The 23,408-nt window shown below is 33.4% G+C and overlaps 2 protein-coding genes across 2 annotated transcripts in view; one reads left to right on the forward strand and one right to left on the reverse strand.

Annotated features, from left to right (window-relative positions):
* The window catches only part of LOC113514742 (eIF-2-alpha kinase activator GCN1), a 45,106-nt gene extending 40,677 nt beyond the window's left edge, over nt 1–4,429 (reverse strand). Inside the window, 7 exon segments of the mRNA XM_052897255.1 lie at nt 70–248; nt 414–666; nt 1,028–1,192; nt 2,458–2,641; nt 3,081–3,276; nt 4,103–4,205; nt 4,281–4,429. Coding sequence (XP_052753215.1) covers nt 70–248; nt 414–666; nt 1,028–1,192; nt 2,458–2,641; nt 3,081–3,276; nt 4,103–4,205; nt 4,281–4,295 — 1,095 coding nt within the window. The 5' untranslated portion in view covers nt 4,296–4,429.
* A 7,948-nt stretch (nt 4,430–12,377) lies between these two features.
* On the forward strand, nt 12,378–18,716 carry LOC113514743 (U11/U12 small nuclear ribonucleoprotein 48 kDa protein-like). Its single transcript, XM_052896647.1, has 6 exons — nt 12,378–12,662; nt 12,772–12,934; nt 14,365–14,427; nt 15,347–15,488; nt 16,115–16,271; nt 18,088–18,716. The coding sequence occupies exons 1-6, from the start codon at nt 12,549–12,551 to the stop codon at nt 18,685–18,687; spliced, it is 1,239 nt and encodes a 412-aa protein (XP_052752607.1). The 5' UTR covers nt 12,378–12,548; the 3' UTR covers nt 18,688–18,716.
* The last annotated feature ends 4,692 nt before the right edge of the window (nt 18,717–23,408 follow it).

The following is a 23,408-nucleotide window of genomic DNA, read 5'->3' on the forward strand; positions in this document are numbered from 1 at the left end:
GACCGAGTGATTACTTATACACCTGTCTACGAATGCCATGAAAAATTCTGACGATCTCGTTATACTCACGTTGAGCACGGCGATCTTGTCCTCGCTCGAGGTGAGCTTGCCGCCGGCGCCGTTGTACTCGGCGAAGGCGTGGTCGAGCAGCGCCTGCGCGGCGGCGGCCGACGAGCAGCGCTGCGCCAGCCGGCTCAGCGCCGCCAGCGCCTCGTCGCGCACCCACGGGTCCTTCGAGTGGAGGTTCACTGGCAGCCAGTACGCTCATTGTTAGTACTCAACAATGTAACACTTTGCTTCGAAAAATAAAATACTTAAATCGTGACAAAATAAGTATTGGACTAATGCGAAAAATTATTTAGTTTTATAATCACGATGCAAAACAAAAAATCAGAATATCTACTAACACTTACCAATCAAGCTCTTTCCAATATCAATGGCGATCCCGTCCAGGTCTACGTCCAAATTGGCCATGACTTCGCCGACTGCTTGTATTATGGTCTCTGGACTTCGCAACATGGCTTTTTGTAACGCCGGCAATAAGTTCTCGTGCACCTCGTTGCAATTTAATATGTGGAGCAGGTCCCAGCAACCTTTGATGTAGTTGGCGTTTGGACGGCACTTGACGCTGATCAGGCTCTTTATGAAACTCTCCAACATTCTTTTCTATTTGAATAATTGATACTATTATTGTTACAGATTATCAAATTTCTTAGCTTTCTAACAAAATTCACTTTCTAGAATATATTTTAGATATCCAATATATATTAAATTTACTATAAATACGGACTTTTATCAGTTTAAGATAGGTTATAGATGAAAATTAGAGAGAATAAAATGTTATTGCATTTATACTCAAGATTAGACCAACAATGATAGCATTCGCTACTTTACACTAAAGGGATAATGATATTCCAATAAAAACAGTTTATTGATACAGCAGAATGTAACAGAACTTAAGTTATAAAGGTAAACATATAGACCAGAAAAAATATTCAGTGTAAGGAACTGCAAAATTAGCTAGTACCTTGTGTTGTGCAATAGTGTCTTCGTCTCCAACTTGTTTACAGTGCCTGCAGAGAGCAGAGAACGCAACACAAACATGTGGCCCAGAGTCGGCTGCCTGCGCCACCAGCACCTCCAGCCACTTGCTCCACCTCTGCTTGCTGATGGCGCACCATGAAGTGTGCAGCTGTAAACATCATCACAAATCATGAATAGTCAATTTGAAAATTATTAATGTTTTTTTCTTTTTCTAATCTGCTAATTGGCAATCTGTTCCTTATAGAACAATAATTCAATCTGCTGTTTGGATGTCAGGTTTAAATGTTATTAATATATATATAATGAGGCCAATCCATTAACCAGCTCTCAGAGTCTGTCAGTAAATCTTTCTACCAGTCCTTGGATACTGTGTCTTTTTAATCGAGAGAAACTAATGCTTCCCGATCCCTGTAATTGAGAGGCCAATTCATTTCTATGCCTATCCAATCTGGACTGATATTTTTTACAGAATGTCTCGATTTCCTATTTTATCGTTTTCAGTTTGATGTCCAAATGAAAATTATTAAATAACTTCAAAAAATGAGAGGAGGTAATTTCAAAATACACATGTATGTTTACTGTAATATCTTTGCCAATTTTGAACTGATTTTGGTCATTCTTTTTGCATTGATATCCTCCTTATTCATAAAAACATCAAACCTAGAATAAATCTATTTTAGCTATTGAATTGTTTTATCTCTTTCTTTTGAGTTAAATTCCCAATATGTGAGAAAGTGACAAAATAGTGTAATAGTTAAAATAGATTTGTAGAAGATTTTAGAACAGAATAGAAAATAATCTTTATTCAAATAGTCCTGTTTACAAGCTCTATTAAATAGTCAATTTTTTATGATTGTACTGCTGGGTTCAGAATGGTGTTATCTGTTGAGAAGAACTTGCAAGAAACTCAACAGTTACTCTTTCTAAATAATAATAAAAAAAAATATTTTCAGGCTACAATTTGCTCCATTTTGTTCAACTAAAGCAATTCACTCAGAGTGGCCCAGCCAACTAGATCAGCATCTGAATGAAATGTTATATTTCCCGCCTAATACTATCAGAATGCTGTTGATGCTTGTCCAAAGCTTGTGTAACAATGATGCTAGTTCTCTTTCTCCTTACAGCGTAGTAATCGTCTACTCGAGATTGAGTAAGCATTTTATGTAAAATATAATTTTACATTTGTATGGGTATTGTGATTATAACTTAATGCTAAGTTCTATTTATCAGTATTATTAAATGGAAAATTAGTTTTTATGAATAAAGAAGTTAAAGTTTATTCCTATGTTATTTCCATTTAAATTTTGTGACCCTGTTGTCCCACAGTGGGTGTTTCATGTGTAGAGCAAAAGCACTTACTGGTTTGTTATTTTTTATATTATTAAAAAAAAAAGTCATGTGAATTAAACTCACCATTGAATATGCTTTATCATTTTTCCTCTTATCACCATAAGCAGTAACAACTGCCAATAGATTTGCTTGTGACAAGACCAGTGAGTTGTAGTCCACTCCATCTTCCTCGGTGGCTGTGAGAGAATTTTGCACCACTACTGTTGACCATCGCAGTGCATACAGACCACTTTGACATATGCTCTTACTGCAAAGTATACAAGAATTGTGTTCTTCTTAAATTAACCATAGTTTAATAAACTATAATAAAGAGAATAATGTGTAACAGCCAGGGAATTTTAAATTTGTCAGAGCACACATATTCATTCATTTGACATAAAACCAGACTGGTTATTTCTAAGTACCCACAAGTGTAATATATGACATGTCTCCCCCCAAGATGGCTTCTATTTTCTTTTTTTTACACATAACACTAAAACTAAAACTTATGACTATAGGTAGTTACACTACTGGTCTATATTTCTTATTACTGTTCTAAACATTTTCACAATTAGTGTCTCTCTCTACAGATGACTGCTGGGAAATTTCTAGTTCTTTATATATATATATATATATATATTATAGAATCTATGATATAAAAAATGTATATAAAATATATTTAATAACAATAATCTAATAATACTCACGAAGTTGCTGTATTTTTAAGTTGTTCTGATATATCTAATAGCACAGGCAACAAGTTGCGTAATGTCCATTCCCTATGGTTGGTGGCCAGGTATGCGAGCAGGCTCTTTACATATGATTGCGAGGTGGAGTCTCGATATCGGTGCAGTGTGGATGCAACCACACGGCACACAAATCGTACCGCTGGCTCTGTGATACCTATATAAATAATAATTTTAATTTATTTGCTATATTTAATTAGTATATAACTTAATTAACTTCTAAATAATATTATAATGGTTTATTTGTTTAATACTATTTGGTTTATAATGGTTCAATTGAGCATCAAGAAATTTCACCTATTCATAATATAGGCAGAGCTGTATGATACAGTTAGTATGTAATATATACACAAAGGTATGGTAATCTAGGAGAGAATTAAAAATGAATTAATAGTTATAATTAATCATTTGAGATTTCACTTGAATGATTATTACAATAGTTGAAACTATTATTTAAAAAAAAAACTAATATTTTAGAAGCTTAATTTAATCATTAATGGAAAAAAGATCAAAGAAAGGAGTATAATCTTTGCAATAAGAATATTCTAAATCATATTAAATTGAAGCTACTTGAATTTTAAATAGTAGGTTATAATAAAGTAGGTTAAAATTAAGCTAATAAAATCCAATGTCAGACTATTCAACATTTAATATATTGGCAAACATGTATAAAAAAAATTCAGTACCTAAATAAAAAATAATAATTAAATTGGTAATGATATGGAAACAAGTTTAATAAGTTATTAGGATAAGCAATAATTAATATAAATAACTATCACTTCTACGACATTCGAAAGTTTTAGCATACGATTTATGTACTGAGTGACTGACATATAACTGGGCAAAACACCTGGAGCACCGGATCAATACAGCTAAGTTAGGTCAACATAACCTACTGTATTGTGCCATCTACCCCATATTGCTCTGACTTGACTGGTGATTATGGAATATTAATGAAAATATAGAGGTAATATCCAATATACCTGGAGTAGAAAGAACATTCTGTATTTCCTCGAGCACTTCACGTCTTCCTTTCAAACTTGCGGTTTGGATTTTAAATGGTATATCTTTCAATCTTTTTAAAACCTGTCGACATATAAATGAGTAAATAGTTTATTCATAATTTCACTGTGATATTATACACTAAAAACAGAAATTTACCTCAGAATCTGCCATTTTCCAGACATTCAAAAAAATTCTTTACGAAAGCACACGTCCTGCAGCATTGGGACATAGATTAAAAAGATCTGGAAGAGAAGAAACTGCGGAACTGTCAAAAATGCACATCAAAGTATCTAAACGATCAACTGCTTTCTAATGTACCATTAACTTCAGAAGCTATATCTAGGTATATATTATTGCTGGACATAGACCGACTCATCCTGATTCAGTCTGTAGGTTTCAGGATATCTCTTAAAAATCGATTCAATTTTTTATGTGCATATTGACCATTAATATTGAAGTCAAAAACAAAAAGAACAATTAACTAAGTATTGTGACTGTAATTTATAAAAAAAAGAATATTAAAGAATGGAGTTAATTGATTTTTAGCTATAATTGATTATATTAATCTCTATTTTAAACAATCATAAAAAAAATATCTAAACAGTAATAGAATTAAATAATTGAGTTCCTAAAATGTCGTAAATCTCGTAGAAAAAGAATACTGCAGATCTTATTCTACATCCTAATTTTATCACTTCATTTATCTTTTGCTGCTAGTCAATCAGTCAATCGACAGCTGTCATTCAATCCATGCATTTGATAAAGTCACTTAAATTAAGTTTATATAAAATCAATGTAACCATTAATAGATTTGAAAATGTAGATTTATAAATCCGTTACATCGTTTATGATACATATTTGCATCATTATTTTTGTCACAGACGTATTATAAATACTCATATAAGATGAATATTTATAAAAAAATATTGATATATAATGATTGCATAGATTTATTCACTATTTTTGTCAATATAAGAACAATGTCAAATCTTCAATAACATTTTTTTTTATAATTTTGACAGATAATTACAGAGCAAGTAATTACTACATTATAAGAGTTGGCACTGGCCTTATATCAACGGAACCTGTAGAAAAAGAAATTTTAGTACATAGTTACATTTCCGAAGTTATAATACAATAAAAAAAAGAATATCTATAGTGTTGTACCACTATCTATATATACCTTCATACAATATGTCGATATTGGCAGTTGTCATAAAAAAAATCTTAGCTAGTTCTTAATATAAATTTTCAAATTTTACGAAAAATATCGAAAATAAAACAAGTGTCTATGTTTAGTTACTTTATTTTACTCTACTACAATTTTTACTTTAATTTTTTTATGGGCGAGTAATGCAATCTTTCTTTGGCGCATTAAATATTATGCCGAGGCAAACATTAATTAAAAAAAATACGTATTTAATTCTAAAGAATTTTTACGTGCTATATTATGCATATAAGAGGAATAGTTCTATTTGTAGTCATAACATTATTTCATTTACATATAATTATAATATGATTAAAATTATTTTTAAATTAAAAGGTGACATTTTAACCAGAAACAGCATACTATAAATTTAATTAAGTATTCATAAATAATTTTAAGTACTATTTATCTTTATAATATATAATAATAATGATATATTACATAAATAATATTAATATGTCGTTACTTATTATTCAATTTCAGTTTATATCGATAAATAGTAAGAATCATGGTAAGAATAACTTGGATGGATATTAGTTAAGTTTACAAGTTTAGCAAAATTTTTAATATTATATAAAAATCAGTTCGGCTATTATATGAACAAACATGTTAATAATTTAGATGATTTAATATGCAAATTTTAATTATATTTAACCAGATTAATTATGATTATTTGAACCAGTAAGTGGTTCAAATCTATTAAAAATTAAGCTAAAATTGTCGTTTATCCTTTGTATTATATCATATTAAACACAAATTTATTTATATTTCTATTTTTAATACGTAATTTATTAAAACACATGTTAGTTGTATTTTAAATTTTAAAAAGTGTATTTAAAAGTGAAGCGCTGTTTTTGAAATGGCACCATAACTCTGACTGTTTTAGCACCTGATTAAGATGGCTATGATCCGCCATGTTAGATTTTTTCAATCTGTAGTAACATATTTCCATAGAAAATTGTAATTCCAACAATTATGCTCCGACTGTCGCAGACCTCTAGATAATATATATAATAATAAAATATATTAGCAGTGAGCTCATGTAGTCCAATATGCTACTTACAAAAGACTGGGAACAGGACGAGAAATAATAGAACATATATCTGCTCACTTTCAACATTTTTTTTTATTTTCAAGTCGGCGTCTGTTGGAACAATAACATTTTGTATGAAACTATTTTACCTGAGAATAATCAATATAAAGAAACTGTGTTCTATTATATGTATTTTAGATGCTATTGTTAGCATCTTTACATTTAGTATACCAATATTTTATTATATTTGTATCATAACTGTTGTCAAGTGCCACTGTTGCTGATTTGATTTAACTACAAAATGGTGATTTGTCATTTCCGGAATAATTATTTACCCGCCAAAACAGTCGACATAAAAACTAGAAGTAACAACGAACAGTGAACAGTTGTGGATTGAACATTGATCAGTAAAGACGTATAATTTGGTAAGTCGCTTTAATACAAATGTATTTTAATTGCAAAGTTGTGGAACTGTTAATACATGAGTTGGATTCCCCTATAATGACACGAGTTTTATTTCATAACCACCGACCTCTTAAAGGTCAGAAGTGGGATCACATCCAGGCAATATAGCCTTGATGATAAACTTAGCGCCCAATAATATATTGAAGCTATTGACAATTATAATAAATACTTACCAATAGCTTCAATATATGTATTCTTTATTGAGTATAGTGTAAATTAAGCAACTTATTATTAAAAAAAATTGAATTTAAAATTACTTTTTTTATATATGACTATTCAAATAAATGTACCCCACATTTTTTTTTCTTTTGTAAGTTAATCATTTATCTTTTATTGCAAAACTTTAATCTTTGTAAATTGTTATAAATTTGTCACTTGCATGTGACATTATTAAATATCTAATTACTAATATTTTCCTAACGAACAGTTACTTTTGTAGTATTTTTACAATTTTCCAGTATAAAATGGGCAGAGAAAAGAGATGTAAGCGAACTAAACGTCATGATGTTTCTACGAGTTCTGAATCGAGTGGAAACAATTTTCGTTCGCGACTTCGTAGTTTTGGTTCAACAAGGGAGCAGCGAACACGGCGCAGCGAAAGACGTAGCCGGAGTCCTCGGCGTCGCAGTCCTCAGTGTCAGTCGCATGAGACGAAGGGCAACAGCGAGCAAGTTTCATCGACACCAGTGCCACCAGTGAGTACGTCAACGAGTGGCTCTTTAGAGTTAATAACAATATTTAAAGAAGTGTTACAAAATATGAACTATAGTAATAATGATCGTTTTCCGGTTATTAATGTTATTCCTGAATTTGATCCAGCCAAACGAAATCAGACTATAGATACTTGGATTTTAAAAGTAAACGAATGTGCTGCTATTTATAATTGGACAGAGCGCCAAATTATTCACTATGCTTTACCTAAGTTAGTAGGGTTAGCCCAAAAATGGTATCAAGGTTTACCAACATTACTTTTTACTTGGGAGGAATGGCAGAATAAGTTACATTTAGCATTTCCTAGTGCTGAAAATTATGGGCAATTGTTAACGGAAATGCTTGCTTGTAAGGCGCGATTTGACGAGTCCTTAGAGGAATATTACTATGAGAAAATGGGATTATTAAATAGGTGCAATATTACTGGGAAAAATGCAATTGACTGTATTCTATTAGGTATAGAGGATATGTCTATAAGAACTAGCGCTGAAGCAGCACAGTTTTCTGAACCCGATAAATTATTAGTTTTTCTTAGAAATGTTAAAGTTATTAGGAAAATTGAAAGAAATGGAGTACCCATACAATCAAGCAATTTCGAAATTAAACGCCCTAAAATAAAATATAATTTGTCCAGTGTTGAGTCTAGAGTAAACTATAAATGTTATAATTGCGGAGAGGACGGGCATTCATATTTTAAATGTAAGCAACCAATCAAACGATGCGACGTATGTCGTAAAGTTGGGCATTTGGCTAGTGATGGCTGTGATAAGAAGGAAATTACCCCTAGTACTAATAAAACCGTCTTACGCATATCTTAAGAACAAGATAATGATTCCAAATATTTTAGGTTAGTCACAGTTAAGTTTCATAGTCAAATTACGATGTTAAAAGAATCAGTTGCAAATAAATTAGTAAGTTCATGGGAAACGACGGAATTACCGATATTGAGGGGTTTCCGTAATTCCATAGTAAATTGTGTAGCTAAATGTAAAGTTAACATTGAGGTAGATTCTGTAACTGCTATAGTAGAATCACTTATTGTAACAGACCATTTCATACAAGTACCCCTCCTATTAGGCCAGACCGAACAAGAACCAGAGGGAGAAGTTGTACAAAAGTCGATTGCTTGGGTACCTCTGTCCCATTCGTGTTTCTACCGTGAAGTAGTTGTGTTTGCATGGCTGTGTTTCGGTTTGAAGGGTGGGATATAGCAGTTCGGTTTGAAGGGTACAGAGGAATAACATCTGACTCCTCAGGAGAGGCAACGCATGGGGGGGGGGTATCATGGGCGACACAGTATACTCTGTTATGTCCATGGTACTGCTCATGTCTATAGACGACGGTTACCACTTTCCATCAGGTAGGCCGTCAGCTTGTTTGCCATTCTAAGTTGTATAAAAACAAAATGAGTAAAAATGAGTAATCTTAATGACACTTCTCCAGTAGTTTATCGTCCATATCGCTTATCTTATTCCGAACGAGAAATAGTCCGCAATATAGTACATGAATTAGAGAGCGCTGGAATTGTTAGATCGTCTACGTCCTCATACGCGTCCCCAGTTCTGTTGGTTCAAAAGAAAATTGGTGACTGTCGTCTATGTATTGATTTCTGTGCTTTGACCAAAACGACTATAAAAGAACACTATCCATTGCCAAGGATAGATGATCAATTAGATAATTTATCAGATTTTAAATATTATACGGTTTTAGATATGGATAATGTCATCAGCCCATTAAAAATGGGTTTAGCCGGTATCTTACTCCAAAGGGCCAACAAGGATTTACCTTTAATGCCGTATCCTATTATAGCAGACATACATCTCCTGAAGAAACCAGGTTTAGTTTTTATGATCTAGAGACCTTGGTCGTAGTAACCTCTTTGCAGAAATTTAGAGTATGTCTACTGGGCATCCCCTTTACTGTAGTTACCGACTGTAATTCTCTTCGTGCTATGTTCGAAAAACGCGATATATTACCTGGGGTTGCCAGATGGTGGAGTGCCATGCAGGGGTATAATTTTAAGATCATTTATAAGCCAGGTACAACAATGTCCCATGTTGACGCCCTCAGCCGTAATCCTATTGAGGTCCCATTGAATTGTTCCGAAGTTCGAAATATTAGCACAGATTGGATAGCTACCGTTTAACAAGGTGATTCAGAATTAATGCGTATTATAAATATATTAAATGATAACGAGACTAACAGTAATTTAGATTTAAAAAAAAAAAATGTTGGTGGTAAAAAAAAAAGGGGGTTACTTTGTAGGAAAACGGCTGACGGTGATCGTTGGGTTGTCCCTAAGGGAGTAAGATGGCAGATACTAAAAGCTAATCATGATGATATGGGTCACTTTGGATTTGATAAGACTTATGATAAAATACATCCATGGCTCATTTAAACAGAACCGGGAATGATACAGATTCAAATAGCGCGGACGAATACTAGTCTGATCGTTTGATTGATTGCATATTGTTTAAATTAGTTTATATACATATATGTACATATTGTTAAGTTATATAACTATCAAAATAATGGTACTTATAGTGATTTAAGTAGTCAATTTATATATCAAATGTCATTGAAATTAGTTGTTTGATTGAATTCTGTACACTATATATATAAATGAGATTGTCAATTAATTTATATAAAGGATTAATATTTTTTGTGGAAGAGTTTAAGTATTGTTTAATTATATTAACCTGTATACTGGTTTTACCAAGTTTCAGTAACAAGAATTATTAATAAACAAATATAAAACTTAAGGACACGTTGAAGATATGTATGAGGCTTTAACGTGATATTGTTGTAGACATGGAGGGGCTACAACAATTAGTATAGTAATTTAATTAGATAAGTTAGAGACACATTGAAGACATGAAGGGGCTTCAATGTGATATTGTTGTAGACATGAAGGGGCTACAACAATTAGTATAGTAATTTAATTAAATAAGTTAGAGACACATTGAAGACATGAAGGGGCTTCAATGTGATATTGTTGTAGACATGAAGGGGCTACAACAATTAGTATAGTGATTTAATTAGATAAGTTAGAGACACATTGAAGACATGAAGGGGCTTCAATGTGATATTGTTGTAGACATGAAGGGGCTACAACAATTAGTATAGTAATTTAATTAAATAAGTTAGAGACACATTGAAGACATGAAGGGGCTTCAATGTGATATTGTTGTAGACATGAAGGGGCTACAACAATTAGTATAGTGATTTAATTAGATAAGTTAGAGACACATTGAAGACATGAAGGGGCTTCAATGTGATATTGTTGTAGACATGAAGGGGCTACAACAATTAGTATAGTGATTTAATTAGATAAGTTAGAGACACATTGAAGACATGAAGGGGCTTCAATGTGATATTGTTGTAGACATGAAGGGGCTACAACAATTAGTATAGTGATTTAATTAGATAAGTTAGAGACACATTGAAGACATGAAGGGGCTTCAATGTGATATTGTTGTAGACATGAAGGGGCTACAACAATTAGTATAGTAATTTAATTAGATATTTCAGAGACACATTGAAGACATGAAGGGGCTTCAATGTGATATTGTTGTAGACATGAAGGGGCTACAACAATTAGTATAGTAATTTAATTAGATATTTCAGAGACACATTGAAGACATGAAGAGGCTTCAATGTGATATTGTTGTAGACATGAAGGGGCTACAACAATTAGTATAGTGATTTAATTAGATAAGTTAGAGACACATTGAAGACATGAAGGGGCTTCAATGTGATATTGTTGTAGACATGAAGGGGCTACAACAATTAGTATAGTAATTTAATTAGATATTTCAGAGACACATTGAAGACATGAAGGGGCTTCAATGTGATATTGTTGTAGACATGAAGGGGCTCCAACAATTAGTATAGTAATTTAATTAGATATTTCAGAGACACATTGAAGACATGAAGAGGCTTCAATGTGATATTGTTGTGGATATGAAGGGGCTACAACAATTAGTATCGTAATGTAATTAGATAATTTAGAGACACATTGAAGACATGAAGGAGCTACATATATCAATAATTCACGACACATAATATGAATAGCATTATATAATATACTTTTTTTTTTTCTCTATTCTATTTCACGAGACGTGAAAATGTCAGGAAAGGCCGACTGTTAGCATCTTTACATTTAGTATACCAATATTTTATTATATTTGTATCATAACTGTTGTCAAGTGCCACTGTTGCTGATTTGATTTAACTACAAAATGGTGATTTGTCATTTCCGGAATAATTATTTACCCGCCAAAACAGTCGACATAAAAACTAGAAGTAACAACGAACAGTGAACAGTTGTGGATTGAACATTGATCAGTAAAGACGTATAATTTGGTAAGTCGCTTTAATACAAATGTATTTTAATTGCAAAGTTGTGGAACTGTTAATACATGAGTTGGATTCCCCTATAATGACACGAGTTTTATTTCATAACCACCGACCTCTTAAACTATTTATTTTGGCATAAGATTTATATAAAAAGATATCTATAGTTTAATGCGCTTAAGAGAATTTGTATTACTCACCTACTAAAAAAAATATATGTTCAAAATTTAAATAGAACCAAAAAAAATAACAAAATTTTTTTTCATGAAATTTAAAAATTTTACATAATGCAATAGATAGGATTTTTAAAACAGTCGATATCGATATTTTGCACGGAGGTAAAATAGTAAGTAGTATGACACTGTAAATGTCCATTTATTTCATTATTGTTGCTTTGAAAAGGTAACATACAAATAATAGATTCAAGTATTGAGAGAAAAATCCACTGCCGACTCTTATAACGTAGTGATTACTTATTTTGTGTTTTGTTGATATTTGCGTTTTTAATTTTCACTAAAATGCTGAATATTGAGTATTCACTATCTACGTATTTAAATATCTAAACTGAATCAGTGATTAGTATCGAGTTAAATTTTTTTTGTTATATTGAATTCATTTATTGTCTTATTGATGAATATAATAGTTCTTCAAAATGGAAATTAGACAAAAACAGTTGTTAGACTTGAAATTATATGTAGAAAACGTAGAAGCCGAAGTGACAATGATTCTACAGAGTCTCCAGTGGGATAGAAAAAGTCTATTAGAGGTTAGTTAGACAGATATTCAGTCTACACATATAGAATAGGTTATATATTATTAAATATTAATTGTAGTACAAATATTGTATTGAATGAAACTTATTGTTATTGTTCCAGAAAGGCTCTATGGTATCTTGTAAATTTGACAATAATCATAGAGTGCCCACTGAAAGGAAGGAAGAACACGAGAAGCAGTGCCTGTTGAGGCACCTTGGCTATTCCAAAGAAGATGTTCTTTTACCTGATCCTTCTGATATCACAAGCAACACTGTTACATTCGGTATGATACAGCCATTTATTCCTAACCTTGTTAATTAATGTAATGTATAACAACCAGGGAATGCTGAATTAGGGACCACACTGGATATTTCAAAGTACCTATAGGATTGTTCATAGGAGGACTGTGAAAAGAGCTCCCTGCTAAGGTTTTCTCAAGAGGCTACATTATGGGGCTCTTCAAAAAGGGTGTATTAAATTTTTTTCAGGATTGGCAACAAGCATGTATTACTCCTTGTGTTGCCGACATCCATGGATTAAAGTGACCATTTACTATCAGACAGGCAGTATGCTAGATTGCGAGTACTTTGTTATAAAAAAAATTATTCATTTGGATTTATATATTTTGTGAACATGTTTTATAAGCAGTAGTAGTATAAAAAATTATCTGGGTCTCATAATTATCATGTCAGATATTAACTATCCACTGCTGAACATAGGCTTCCATAATAGACTGCCAAAAGGAATGGTCCTGAGCTACTTGCACCCGCTGACTCCCAGCAACACATTGAGGTGTCAAGGGTAACTCCATCTGGTAGGGGGGATCTTCCTACACTGTTTACCAGTATTGGGTCATCAAGAACCTTTCTTTCCCATTGGTTGAATATGTGTCTTATACTGTAATTGTCAATGTGTATTAAGAAAAACAAATAGTTCCCTTTGGCTCTATGTAGAGCTGCATTTTATGTGACTCTGCTAAAGTGATTAATTCATTCCTATTTAAGAACATTGCTCCTATAGATGGAGCTCTCGCCACTTGCTACAATTTTTAGCGAGTTTCTTCATTTCTGGATATGACATAACACCAATTTTTTCATTGATTTACCTGATGTAATTGTACCTTAGTCTCCTCTTTCCCCTCTTTCTTTCTACCATGACGTTCCTATGTTCATTATGTTGTATCAAGTGTCCTAACATTTTCTCCCTTTTACTACTAACTGCTGAATTAATAATGATAATATAATGCAAATTACATCATCATTATCATCATCATATCAGCCATTAACTGTTTACTGTTGAGAATAGGCCTCCCCTATAAGGGGGGAGGGTTGGTTGCCAGAATTGTGCACATTTGGCAGGCAGGTTGGCAACTGCAGTTAGGCTTTGATGTTTTTATGAAGGTTGCTACTGCCCATCCCTTGACCATTAAATTCTCTAATCACCTCTTACTATATCCACGGGAAAGAAAGCAATGGCTCATTCTATGCTTGAACATGGCTTAATCACATTGGCAGGTTCAAACTTTATTTTCATACTTTGTCTATATTCCTTTGTGATAGCTGTTAATTTTTACTTTTCATTACATGTGTAAAGTGCATGTTAAAGTTTTAATAGATAAAGGTGTAGTCTATTTATTTCTAATGAGTATATATATATGTATATCTCTTTCAATAATAATCACATACAACAATTAATTTGTATTTACAATTTCAGGTAAATATGATATACAAGAGATACTAAATGCTGCTTCACACACTGATCCATTGTTCAGAAAAGGTAATTTATTTTCTAATGTTCAATTGACCATCTTGTATTTCACATTGGTATTATAAATTTGACATGAATGTTTTTATTTTTGCAGTTCTATTGATAATTTGCTTACATTGGCACTCAACTAATGTATCCTTTTTAGATAGTACATTATATTTTACATATCAACTGTAGTATACCATAACAACCCATTATTGTTCTATTTCTGGACATTTATTTCCCATAAGATGTCATCCCATGATATAAAATGAATCGTGATACAATTTGTTATATCATAAAAGTCAATTTTTTTTATAAGTCAGTTTTATAATTAATTAAAAGCAGTTTTTGCTCCTGGTCTTTGTGGAGCTACTTCAATTGTGTCAAGTATTTTGTTAAGTAAAATATACTGTCATAAATTATTCACTTGCTAGCTTTTACCCGTGACTTCATCCGTGTGACCGGGATATGTTCATTGATCAGGATAAAAAGTAGCCTATGTCGTTCTCCATCCCATGTATATGTATGTGTATATCAAATTTCATATTAATTGGTTAAATCATTAAGGCACTATAAGGTAACAAATAAATTCATTTTCACACTTATAATATAAATAAGAAGTCATCTAAAATCTTCTGGATTTATTTATGAAGCAGGGTGTGTAAATACCATTATAATCATATCGGCCATTAATTTGTCCACTACTGGACATAGGCCTCTCCTGTAAGGGGTGTTTTACCAGTGGTTGCCACGTTTGCAAGTGGATTGGCAACTGCAGTTAGCTTTAGTGATATTTTAAGAGGACGCTGCTGCGTCTTGACCATTTAATTCCCTTAATCGCTTCTTATAACACCCACAAGAAAGGAAACGGTGTGCCATTCAATGCCAGGACCACACAGAGTATAAGCACTTTGCTGTTCTAAAAATAAGTTTCCTCAATAACAAGGTTCAGGATGCGATGGATGCGAGCCGCTGACGCTGGCGCGGCTGCAGACCGTGTACTCGGCGGACGAGCGCCGCGCTATATACGATGCCGTCGTGAAAGCAGCACCCTCTTGCCATGATCTCGCTGATTTGGCTCTGCCAAGGTAAATATGTCTCTTATTATACTAGAAATCTAAAATACACAGTTTTACGTGATGGAATTGTCTCATTCTCCCCCAGTAACAAATGAAAGTACTTGAGTATGAGCTCTATCCAATATATCTATTAATTTTTAGACACCACTTTAAACTAAATAATGTTAAAATCGTTAGTTCCAATGTTTTCAAAATAATATGTGTGTATAAACAAGGGCTCTCATTGGAGACTGCAAACAAAACAAGCATATGGGCCAACTAGGCTTATATTCAAAAAGTGTTTGCAGATTTTGTCACAGTGAGCAAGAAACGTCGCAGCACTGAATTTATGGCTGTAGCCTACTTATACATAAACGATATATCTCTTTTTTTTTTAGAATAGAATAGATATTTATTATAATATTATATTTAGAATATAATAAATAAATATTTATTCTATTCTATTCTTTTGGAAAACACACTCTGTGTCCTGAGGAGATAAAAACATCGCTACAAAAAAATATCTTAAAATTTCTATCATTAATAGGAATTAGCAGCGAAATTTATAAAAGAGTGAGGACGAAACATCATGAAAAGTTCGCAGTGTAACAGGCTTTTTCTGCTTGAAACAGCTCGTTTAATACAATAATAAATAGTTCCAGCGAGGGCGAGGGCTCGAAGCCGTCGGGCGCCAAGTCGCGGCTGGAGGTGCTGGCGGAGCTGCGCGACATGAAGCGACGCCGCACCAAGTACCGCGTCGCCGCCAAGACGCGCAACTACTCAGACGTGCTGCGGGATGTCATCAGAACACAGGTGCTTGCTTACCTTTATATTCAATATTTTTCACTTAAGTATTTTTCAGAGTTTGTTCTTTTTAGTTTTGGTTGTAATGTTTTTTTTTTTTATCAAAAGGTTGTAATGTTTTTTGTATTTATTGTTAAGCGTATTGAGTCTTTATTATGAGTATTGGCGACTCGCACGCATGCTAAAGGTAAAGGAGTTAAGGGGCCGCCTGAAAATCAGCGCTATATAGGTACATCACGCTGGAGCTGTACATATATAGCAACAGCTGAGGCGGCTCCTATTACCAGCAAAATCATTTTTTCTTTTTATTGTTAATTTTTTTTTAAATATTATTACTGGTAATAAAGATTATCTATCTATCTATCTATTTATTACTTGCAACCAGCGTGTCTGTGAAGAAGTATTATCATTGTAAAGGGGACGCCAATCTCTGTTATTTGAATTGAATTCAATACTGTTACATAAAAATAAGGGTGAAGAACAAACCTGGTACACGTAGTGCCCACGCGTAGGTCTTTTTATACGCGTTCTTGTTTTACGCCAAATTTTCCCAATACTTTTGTAGATTTGCTCATGTTTCACTGTATGTTGCGCGGAAATCGCGACTGATTGAGTAGTACGCAACTGGTGGAAATTTATTAGTGATTTGCGGAACGTGATCTGCTCGATGCACAGTTGGAACTATAGACTGATTTTGTAGCCATCTAACCCCCAATATGATTCCAGATTTGATCGGTAATATGGATAGATAATGAGGGTAGAAGCATATTGCGGTATTGCGTTCGGAAATGTTTAAATTTACATAAAAATGATAAGATTAACCAAATACTTTTTTTTTAATGGGTGACAATGAAATAATCACACTGGTTAGTTAGGATTGCTTGGAAATCGACCTGCTTAAGGTATATAACAATGAGGCTGTTAGACCCCATTACTGACGATACGATCCTTTTCTCTCCGAATTAAATAGTTATATGATTATGCAGATTTTTTTTTTTATTTTTTATACAACTTAGAATGGCAAACATGCTGACGGCCACCTGATGGAAAGTGGTAACCGTCGCCTATAGACATGAACAGTACCATGGACATAACAGAGTATACTGTTTCGCCCATGATACCCCACATGTGTTGCCATTCCTGAGGACTCAGGTGTTATTCCTCTGTACCCAGTAAATTCATGCCATATTCCACACTTCAAACCGAAACACAGCTATGCAAACACAACTGCTTCACGGTTGAAACACGAATGGGACAGAGGTACCCAAGCAATCGACTTCTGTACAAAGTCTCCCTCTGGTGGATAGGATATATCGTATCCTTGCAAATTTTATTCAATTCCATAGTTTTTGCGTGAAAGAGTAACAATGGTTCATCCATACGTCTTCATCTTTGCGTTTATAATAGTAGTAAGATACCATTAATTTTGTACGTATAATTAATATGGGTCCAAATTTGATAAGGTGTGTGGAGCCCTAACAGAGATCTATTAGAGGTCCAACAAGAGACCAAACGCTTTCATTAGGGCGGGAAGGGATTGTTAGCAATGGAGTTTGACAGCCCCATTGCTAACAATATGCCCTATTAGGTCGACCTCCACGTGGTTCCCCCTGGAAACCATCGTGAACAATTCTTGTTGAATTCGTCACGATGGGCTAACTGACCTGCTTCATCCTCACCTATCATCATCCCTCACTGGTGCCCCGCCGGTGTATAACGATAGCGCGGGTGGGGTTACCATTCCATTATCACCCATAAAAAAAGACCGTTTTCATTAAAAAAATCAACGTGTGTATTGCCTCTGTATCCAAGTTATTGCTTTCAGATGGAGACGTACACAGAAGTTAGTGGAGCAGCAATAAAAGCTACCATCACTACCAAAGCTAACGCCAATATCGAAAGAAAATCGGACAATAGTAATAAATTAGAAAAATATAAATCAGAAGATGTCTATTATAAACATGAACGCAAGAGAGATGTAAGAAGATATAACGAAGATGAAAATGCAAGTAAGCAAAACAGATTGGAGAACAAAAGACACGACAGAGATAGAGAAAGGAAAGAAAACGAAAGAGATTCCTATAGAGATAGATCTAAATGTGATGATACGAGAAGTTACGATCATAGAAAGAGATATGATAATGGAAGTGAGAAGAAATACTATCATACAGATGAGAAATATAAACAGTCAACAACTACACATGAAGACAATAAATATTATCGTGAAAGTTCTAGAAAGAAGGATCGAGAAGAAACGTATTATAGAAGCTACAAGGATAGAGATTCAAGAGACAGCAGAGAGTACGATAAAAGTGATTATAAATGTTCCAGACATAGCACGAGTAAAAGTAATTTAAAACGGTATTACGACGTCAACAAAGAAGTTGAGTCACACTACAGTGAAAAGATAAAAAGGCGCAATTAGAATGTTAAAATAAAAAGTATTTACAATTCTATGGGCGTTTTTATTTTTCAAAAAATATAAATGCTAATTATATTATTAACTGAGGTGAATGACTACGAAGCTGTACAGCGTAATATATTTTGTAAAATGTCATTTACCTCAAATAATATGAAACACAGAAAAAAATAGTACTGATGCGTTGCTGGCACAGTTTTATGGAACTTAAGGTATACACCGTGACGGTAATTTTTTTTAAATCGCTGGTTAGGTTAGCTATATTATGATTTTTTTTGTATAAAAACGATTTAATTAAATTACATATTGCAAAAAAAAAAAATGACTGCGTAGCCTAGAGTTGCACTGAAGGGACGAGTTACTTAAACAAAAATAAGTATTTTGCAAATATTAAAGACAACTTATTTGCGCAAAAAAGTCATATGCTTCTTTATGTATAAAATTTGTTTCTCAGTCTTTGGTCATTTAAAGCACGGTGTAATCACGTGTATAGTAAATTGAATGACTATTGGGGATGTAGCAAAATAAACTCACTTTTGCATTCATAAAGTTAGTATAAGGATACATATCAACTTTCGCAATCAGACAGAATTGTTCCGAGCTGTATCATAACATTTGTTCGTGAAGCGTTGCGTGAGCTGCAGAAAAATATTTACATATGATATCAAACATCTATGAAGACTGTACTTCGAGATACGCATTTAGCGTTTGATCAAAATTAAATGTAGGTAATTCTAATCTCGATATTTTCTATTATACTTTATTGTGATAAATTTTTAAGCGACTCTAAAATGTTCAAATATTTAATTTAATATTTAATTGTTACGATTTATATATATTCGATTTCGTAATCGATACAGTTGACTTTTGCCACAGATAATATAATACTACGTTGGCCTTACTTTGTTACTACTCGTATTGAATTTTTTTTTCTCTTTATGGTACAAAATCATGAATTAATACATACTCCGTAAGTGAAGAAAATATGTATTGTAATGAAAATGGTGTGTGTTCATGAATACCGCATTGCTTGCTTAAGTTAGGTTTGTGGATGGTGTTTTTTTTTTTATATTTTTATTTTGTGCTTATAAATTTTAGTGAAACCATAAACTGTTCTATTACATACAAAAAGTGACAAAATATTATTGCAATATGTATTTGTAATTCCAAAGAGTTTATTATTTTAATTTTTTGTATATTAAATTTTAATAATTCCGCGCCTATAATGTGGCAGAATAAGATTCGACTATAATTTTCTTTTAATGTAACACTTTTTTTTCTTTTCGTAATATGTTTACGGCTTTGGAAATGTAACACCTTGTTTCAGTTTGGATGTGTATTGGTTCTCGATTTAAATAAACTTTAATGACTCCAATATTTGTATTAATATATTTTATATTAAATTAGATAATCGAACTGAGTCAATTTTTACTTCTTGAAATACAATATGGTTTCAGTGTTAGTGTTGGGACATTACTAGCAAGTCGATTGCGACCGACTAGTGATGCGCCTGAATACACCTATAAAAATTTACCATATTTTAGCAAATAAATAAATTCTAAATCTAATAATGTTAGTGTGTTATGAGAAACTGGACAACGAATATAAATTAAAAAAAAAAAAGTTACACAAATTGATCTGACCGAGAATTAAACTCATGCCTACCCTTATTCACGGAGATTTAATTGTATCTAAATATGATTCAGCGTAGAACGAGTAGAAATCTAGGCAAGATGCAGCTCGGTGCGCGCCGGTAGTGTGGTAGGTAGAGGCGCGCAATGCGTGCAATGGGAGTGTGACGAGCTATCTACTCGCGTCTAACTACGCCTATTTACCCTACTTGTCTGCTGTGAAATTGATTCTACAATGCTATTTTTACATCATACATAAATAAACCTAGAAGTGTATCCGTACAAGAAGATTGGCATGTTTTATTGGATGAAAATGGAATGGTAACTCCGTCTGCGCTAACGGGATACGCTGGCGGAGCACCAGTGAAGGGTGATCGATGAGAATGAAAACAGGCCAGTTAGCTCATCATGATGAATTCATCTGGAATTAATCTAAGAACCTCCCCATACGAAGTCGGTTATAAGTGATTTACAAACACAAAAACAAACCAAGCCTTTATTAGAGGCAGTGCTTTTGAACTGAACATGCAAACCAAACGAAACCGGTGGCGTATGTCATTATTAGCAATTACAATTGTGTGTTACTGTTGGATTTAGTAATAGACCTGTCCATAGACAGACAGACAGGCGGACGCGTATGGATAACTGCATTTGTATAATTTACATAATTATATATACAATACATACTTATTACATTAATCTAGTTTTAGGGTGAACGCACACTATGGTACAATTATTGTAATAATGCGACTGCAGGCGTTGTACAACGTTCAAAGACAAGAAGTTTTAGTGCTTGCCAGTTACTAAAGAATTTAAACAGCTAATATTCTGGTATTATATAATCGTCATTTCAGCCGTTAACTGCCCACTGCCGAACATAGGTATTTTTTTTATGGGTGAAAATGGTATGGTAACCCCGCTTGCGCTAACGGGATACGCTGGCGGAGCACTAGTGAAGGGTGGTAGTTGAGAATGAAAACAGGCCAGTTAGCCCGTCATGATGAATTCATCAGGAATTAACCATGATAGTTTCCAGGGGGAACCGCGAGGAGGTCGACCAGGTTGGGCATATTGCTAGCAATGGGATTCTCAGTCTCCATTACTAACAATCCCTTTCCCCCCGAACATAGGTATTATAGATTATTTCTAAACCAACCCTTATGATATTTTAGTCGTGAAAAAATTATTCTCGCTTTAAAAAAATACATGACAGAATGTCGAACTTCTAAATATAAAAATTAAGTCACCTGTGATGGTGATGCATTATACTCCAACACCGGTGATGAAGGATAAAAGGATTATTAGTAATGTGGTCTAACAACCACATTGCTGGCAATACGTGTATATTGACAGGGTCGACCTCCACGCGGTTCCCCCTAGAAACCATCGTGATTAATTCTTATTGAATGAGAAAGATGCCACAGGAAAAATTGACTTTGTGGCAAAACCAGTTATTTTGGTTTTAAAACTAAAATAATAAACCGATTTTTTACAAGAGGGAGACTTTGTACAAAAGTCGTTTGCTTGGCCCACTCTGTCCTATTCTTGTTTCAACTGTAAAGTAGTTGTGTTTGCATGGCTATGTTTCGGTTTGAAGGGTGGGATATGGCGTGAATTTATAGGGTACAGAGGAATAACACCTGAGTCCTCAGGAATAGCAACGCATGGGGGTATCATTGGCGAAACAGTATACTCTGCTATGTCCATGGTACTGCTCATGTCTATAGGCGACGGTTACCACTTTCCATCAGGTGGGCCGTCAGCTTGTTTGCCATTCTAAGTTGTATAAAAAAAAATATTAGAAAATATTCGGCCGTCGGATTTTTTGTGGGACACAAACTTTAATTTGTTTGTAATTAATACGTAGGTACATAAAAACTTACACACCTTCGAGTCATTACGTGCGTCACACTGCCTCTGAGTGGCGAATCATTCTAATTTCACGGGCCGTGCTCAAGAACTTTTTTAATAATAGTATATTTTTTATAAAGTACATAGTGAGTAATGAAATAAATTGTATCATTTCTGAAAATTACTTTTTTCTACGTATGATGTTTTAATATAACATATCTATTACAGTTTCTATGTATGTAATTATGTATAATATTTAGCACCTTCCTGTCCTTATCGATATTGTTTGGAGTCGACGTAATGTTTTTTTTTATATTATACATATAATTTATAAAAATATTTAGCTTTTAGTTTTATGTAGGTACAACCGGCCGCCTGCCTGATGCCAACCTTCCTAATAATAATAAGGTTTAGGTAATATGAAAAATAACTGGCCGTGTGGTCCCGGCATAGAATAGGCCACCCCTTCCTTTCCCAGGGGTGCCGTAAGAGACGACTAAACGAGGGACGGGTAACAGCGTCCCTCTTAAACGTCTCTAAAGTCTAACTGCGGTTGTCAATCCGCCTGCCAAGCGTGGCAACTACTGGCAGTACCCCCCAAGGGGGAGGCTTGTCTTCAGCAGTGGACAGTTAAAGGCTGATATAATGATGATGATATAAAATAAATATAAAAAAAATACTGGACATAAAAACCCATACTAATTAATAACGAGATACGTTTCATAGACACATTAGATTGAAAATATTTGAATTAAGAATATAGAATTATTACGTCTACAAGTGAATTTTGTCATTAAATTTTGTTATTGCGTCAAGAAGATTCGTAAAATTTACTAATTTCTACAAAGAAAACCGGCGGCTTTAATCGTCACAATATTAATATGGGAGTAAATCTTGTGACAAAACCAGTTTTGGTTTAAAAACTAAACTACTGAATCTATTTTAATAAAATTTTTATGGAACCAATCTGTGAGTTTATATCTTTACAAAACTGTCAGAGTTATGAGGTAAAAACGTGAATAAAAATAATACAACCAAATTGAAAATCTCTTTTATTTTGCAGGCGGTTAAAAATTATTTAATCTAATTGAGAATTTCATAATAAACGTAACTTCGATTGAAACGTGTATTCTCAAATCTTTTCACAATATAAGTTTATGTTTTTCTATGTACACGGGGTAAGTATTTAAAATGAAAAAAAAAACCAAGTAGGTTTACCCGTTGTCTTGCACCCATAACTTAGCC

Source organism: Galleria mellonella, unplaced genomic scaffold, assembly GCF_026898425.1.
Source record: "Galleria mellonella isolate WM207_F2 unplaced genomic scaffold, CSIRO_AGI_GalMel_v1 utg103, whole genome shotgun sequence".
NCBI classification, from domain to species: domain Eukaryota; kingdom Metazoa; phylum Arthropoda; class Insecta; order Lepidoptera; family Pyralidae; genus Galleria; species Galleria mellonella.

Excerpts from the sequence above, each read along its gene's own strand:
- LOC113514743 (XM_052896647.1), top strand. The coding sequence starts at position 12,549 with ATGGAAATTAGACAAAAACAGTTGTTAGACTTGAAATTATATGTAGAA. Across the intron at positions 14,428-15,346 it reads TGATCCATTGTTCAGAAAAG|GTTCAGGATGCGATGGATGC; the intron begins GTAATTTATTTT and ends CTCAATAACAAG. Across the intron at positions 16,272-18,087 it reads GGGATGTCATCAGAACACAG|ATGGAGACGTACACAGAAGT; the intron begins GTGCTTGCTTAC and ends TATTGCTTTCAG.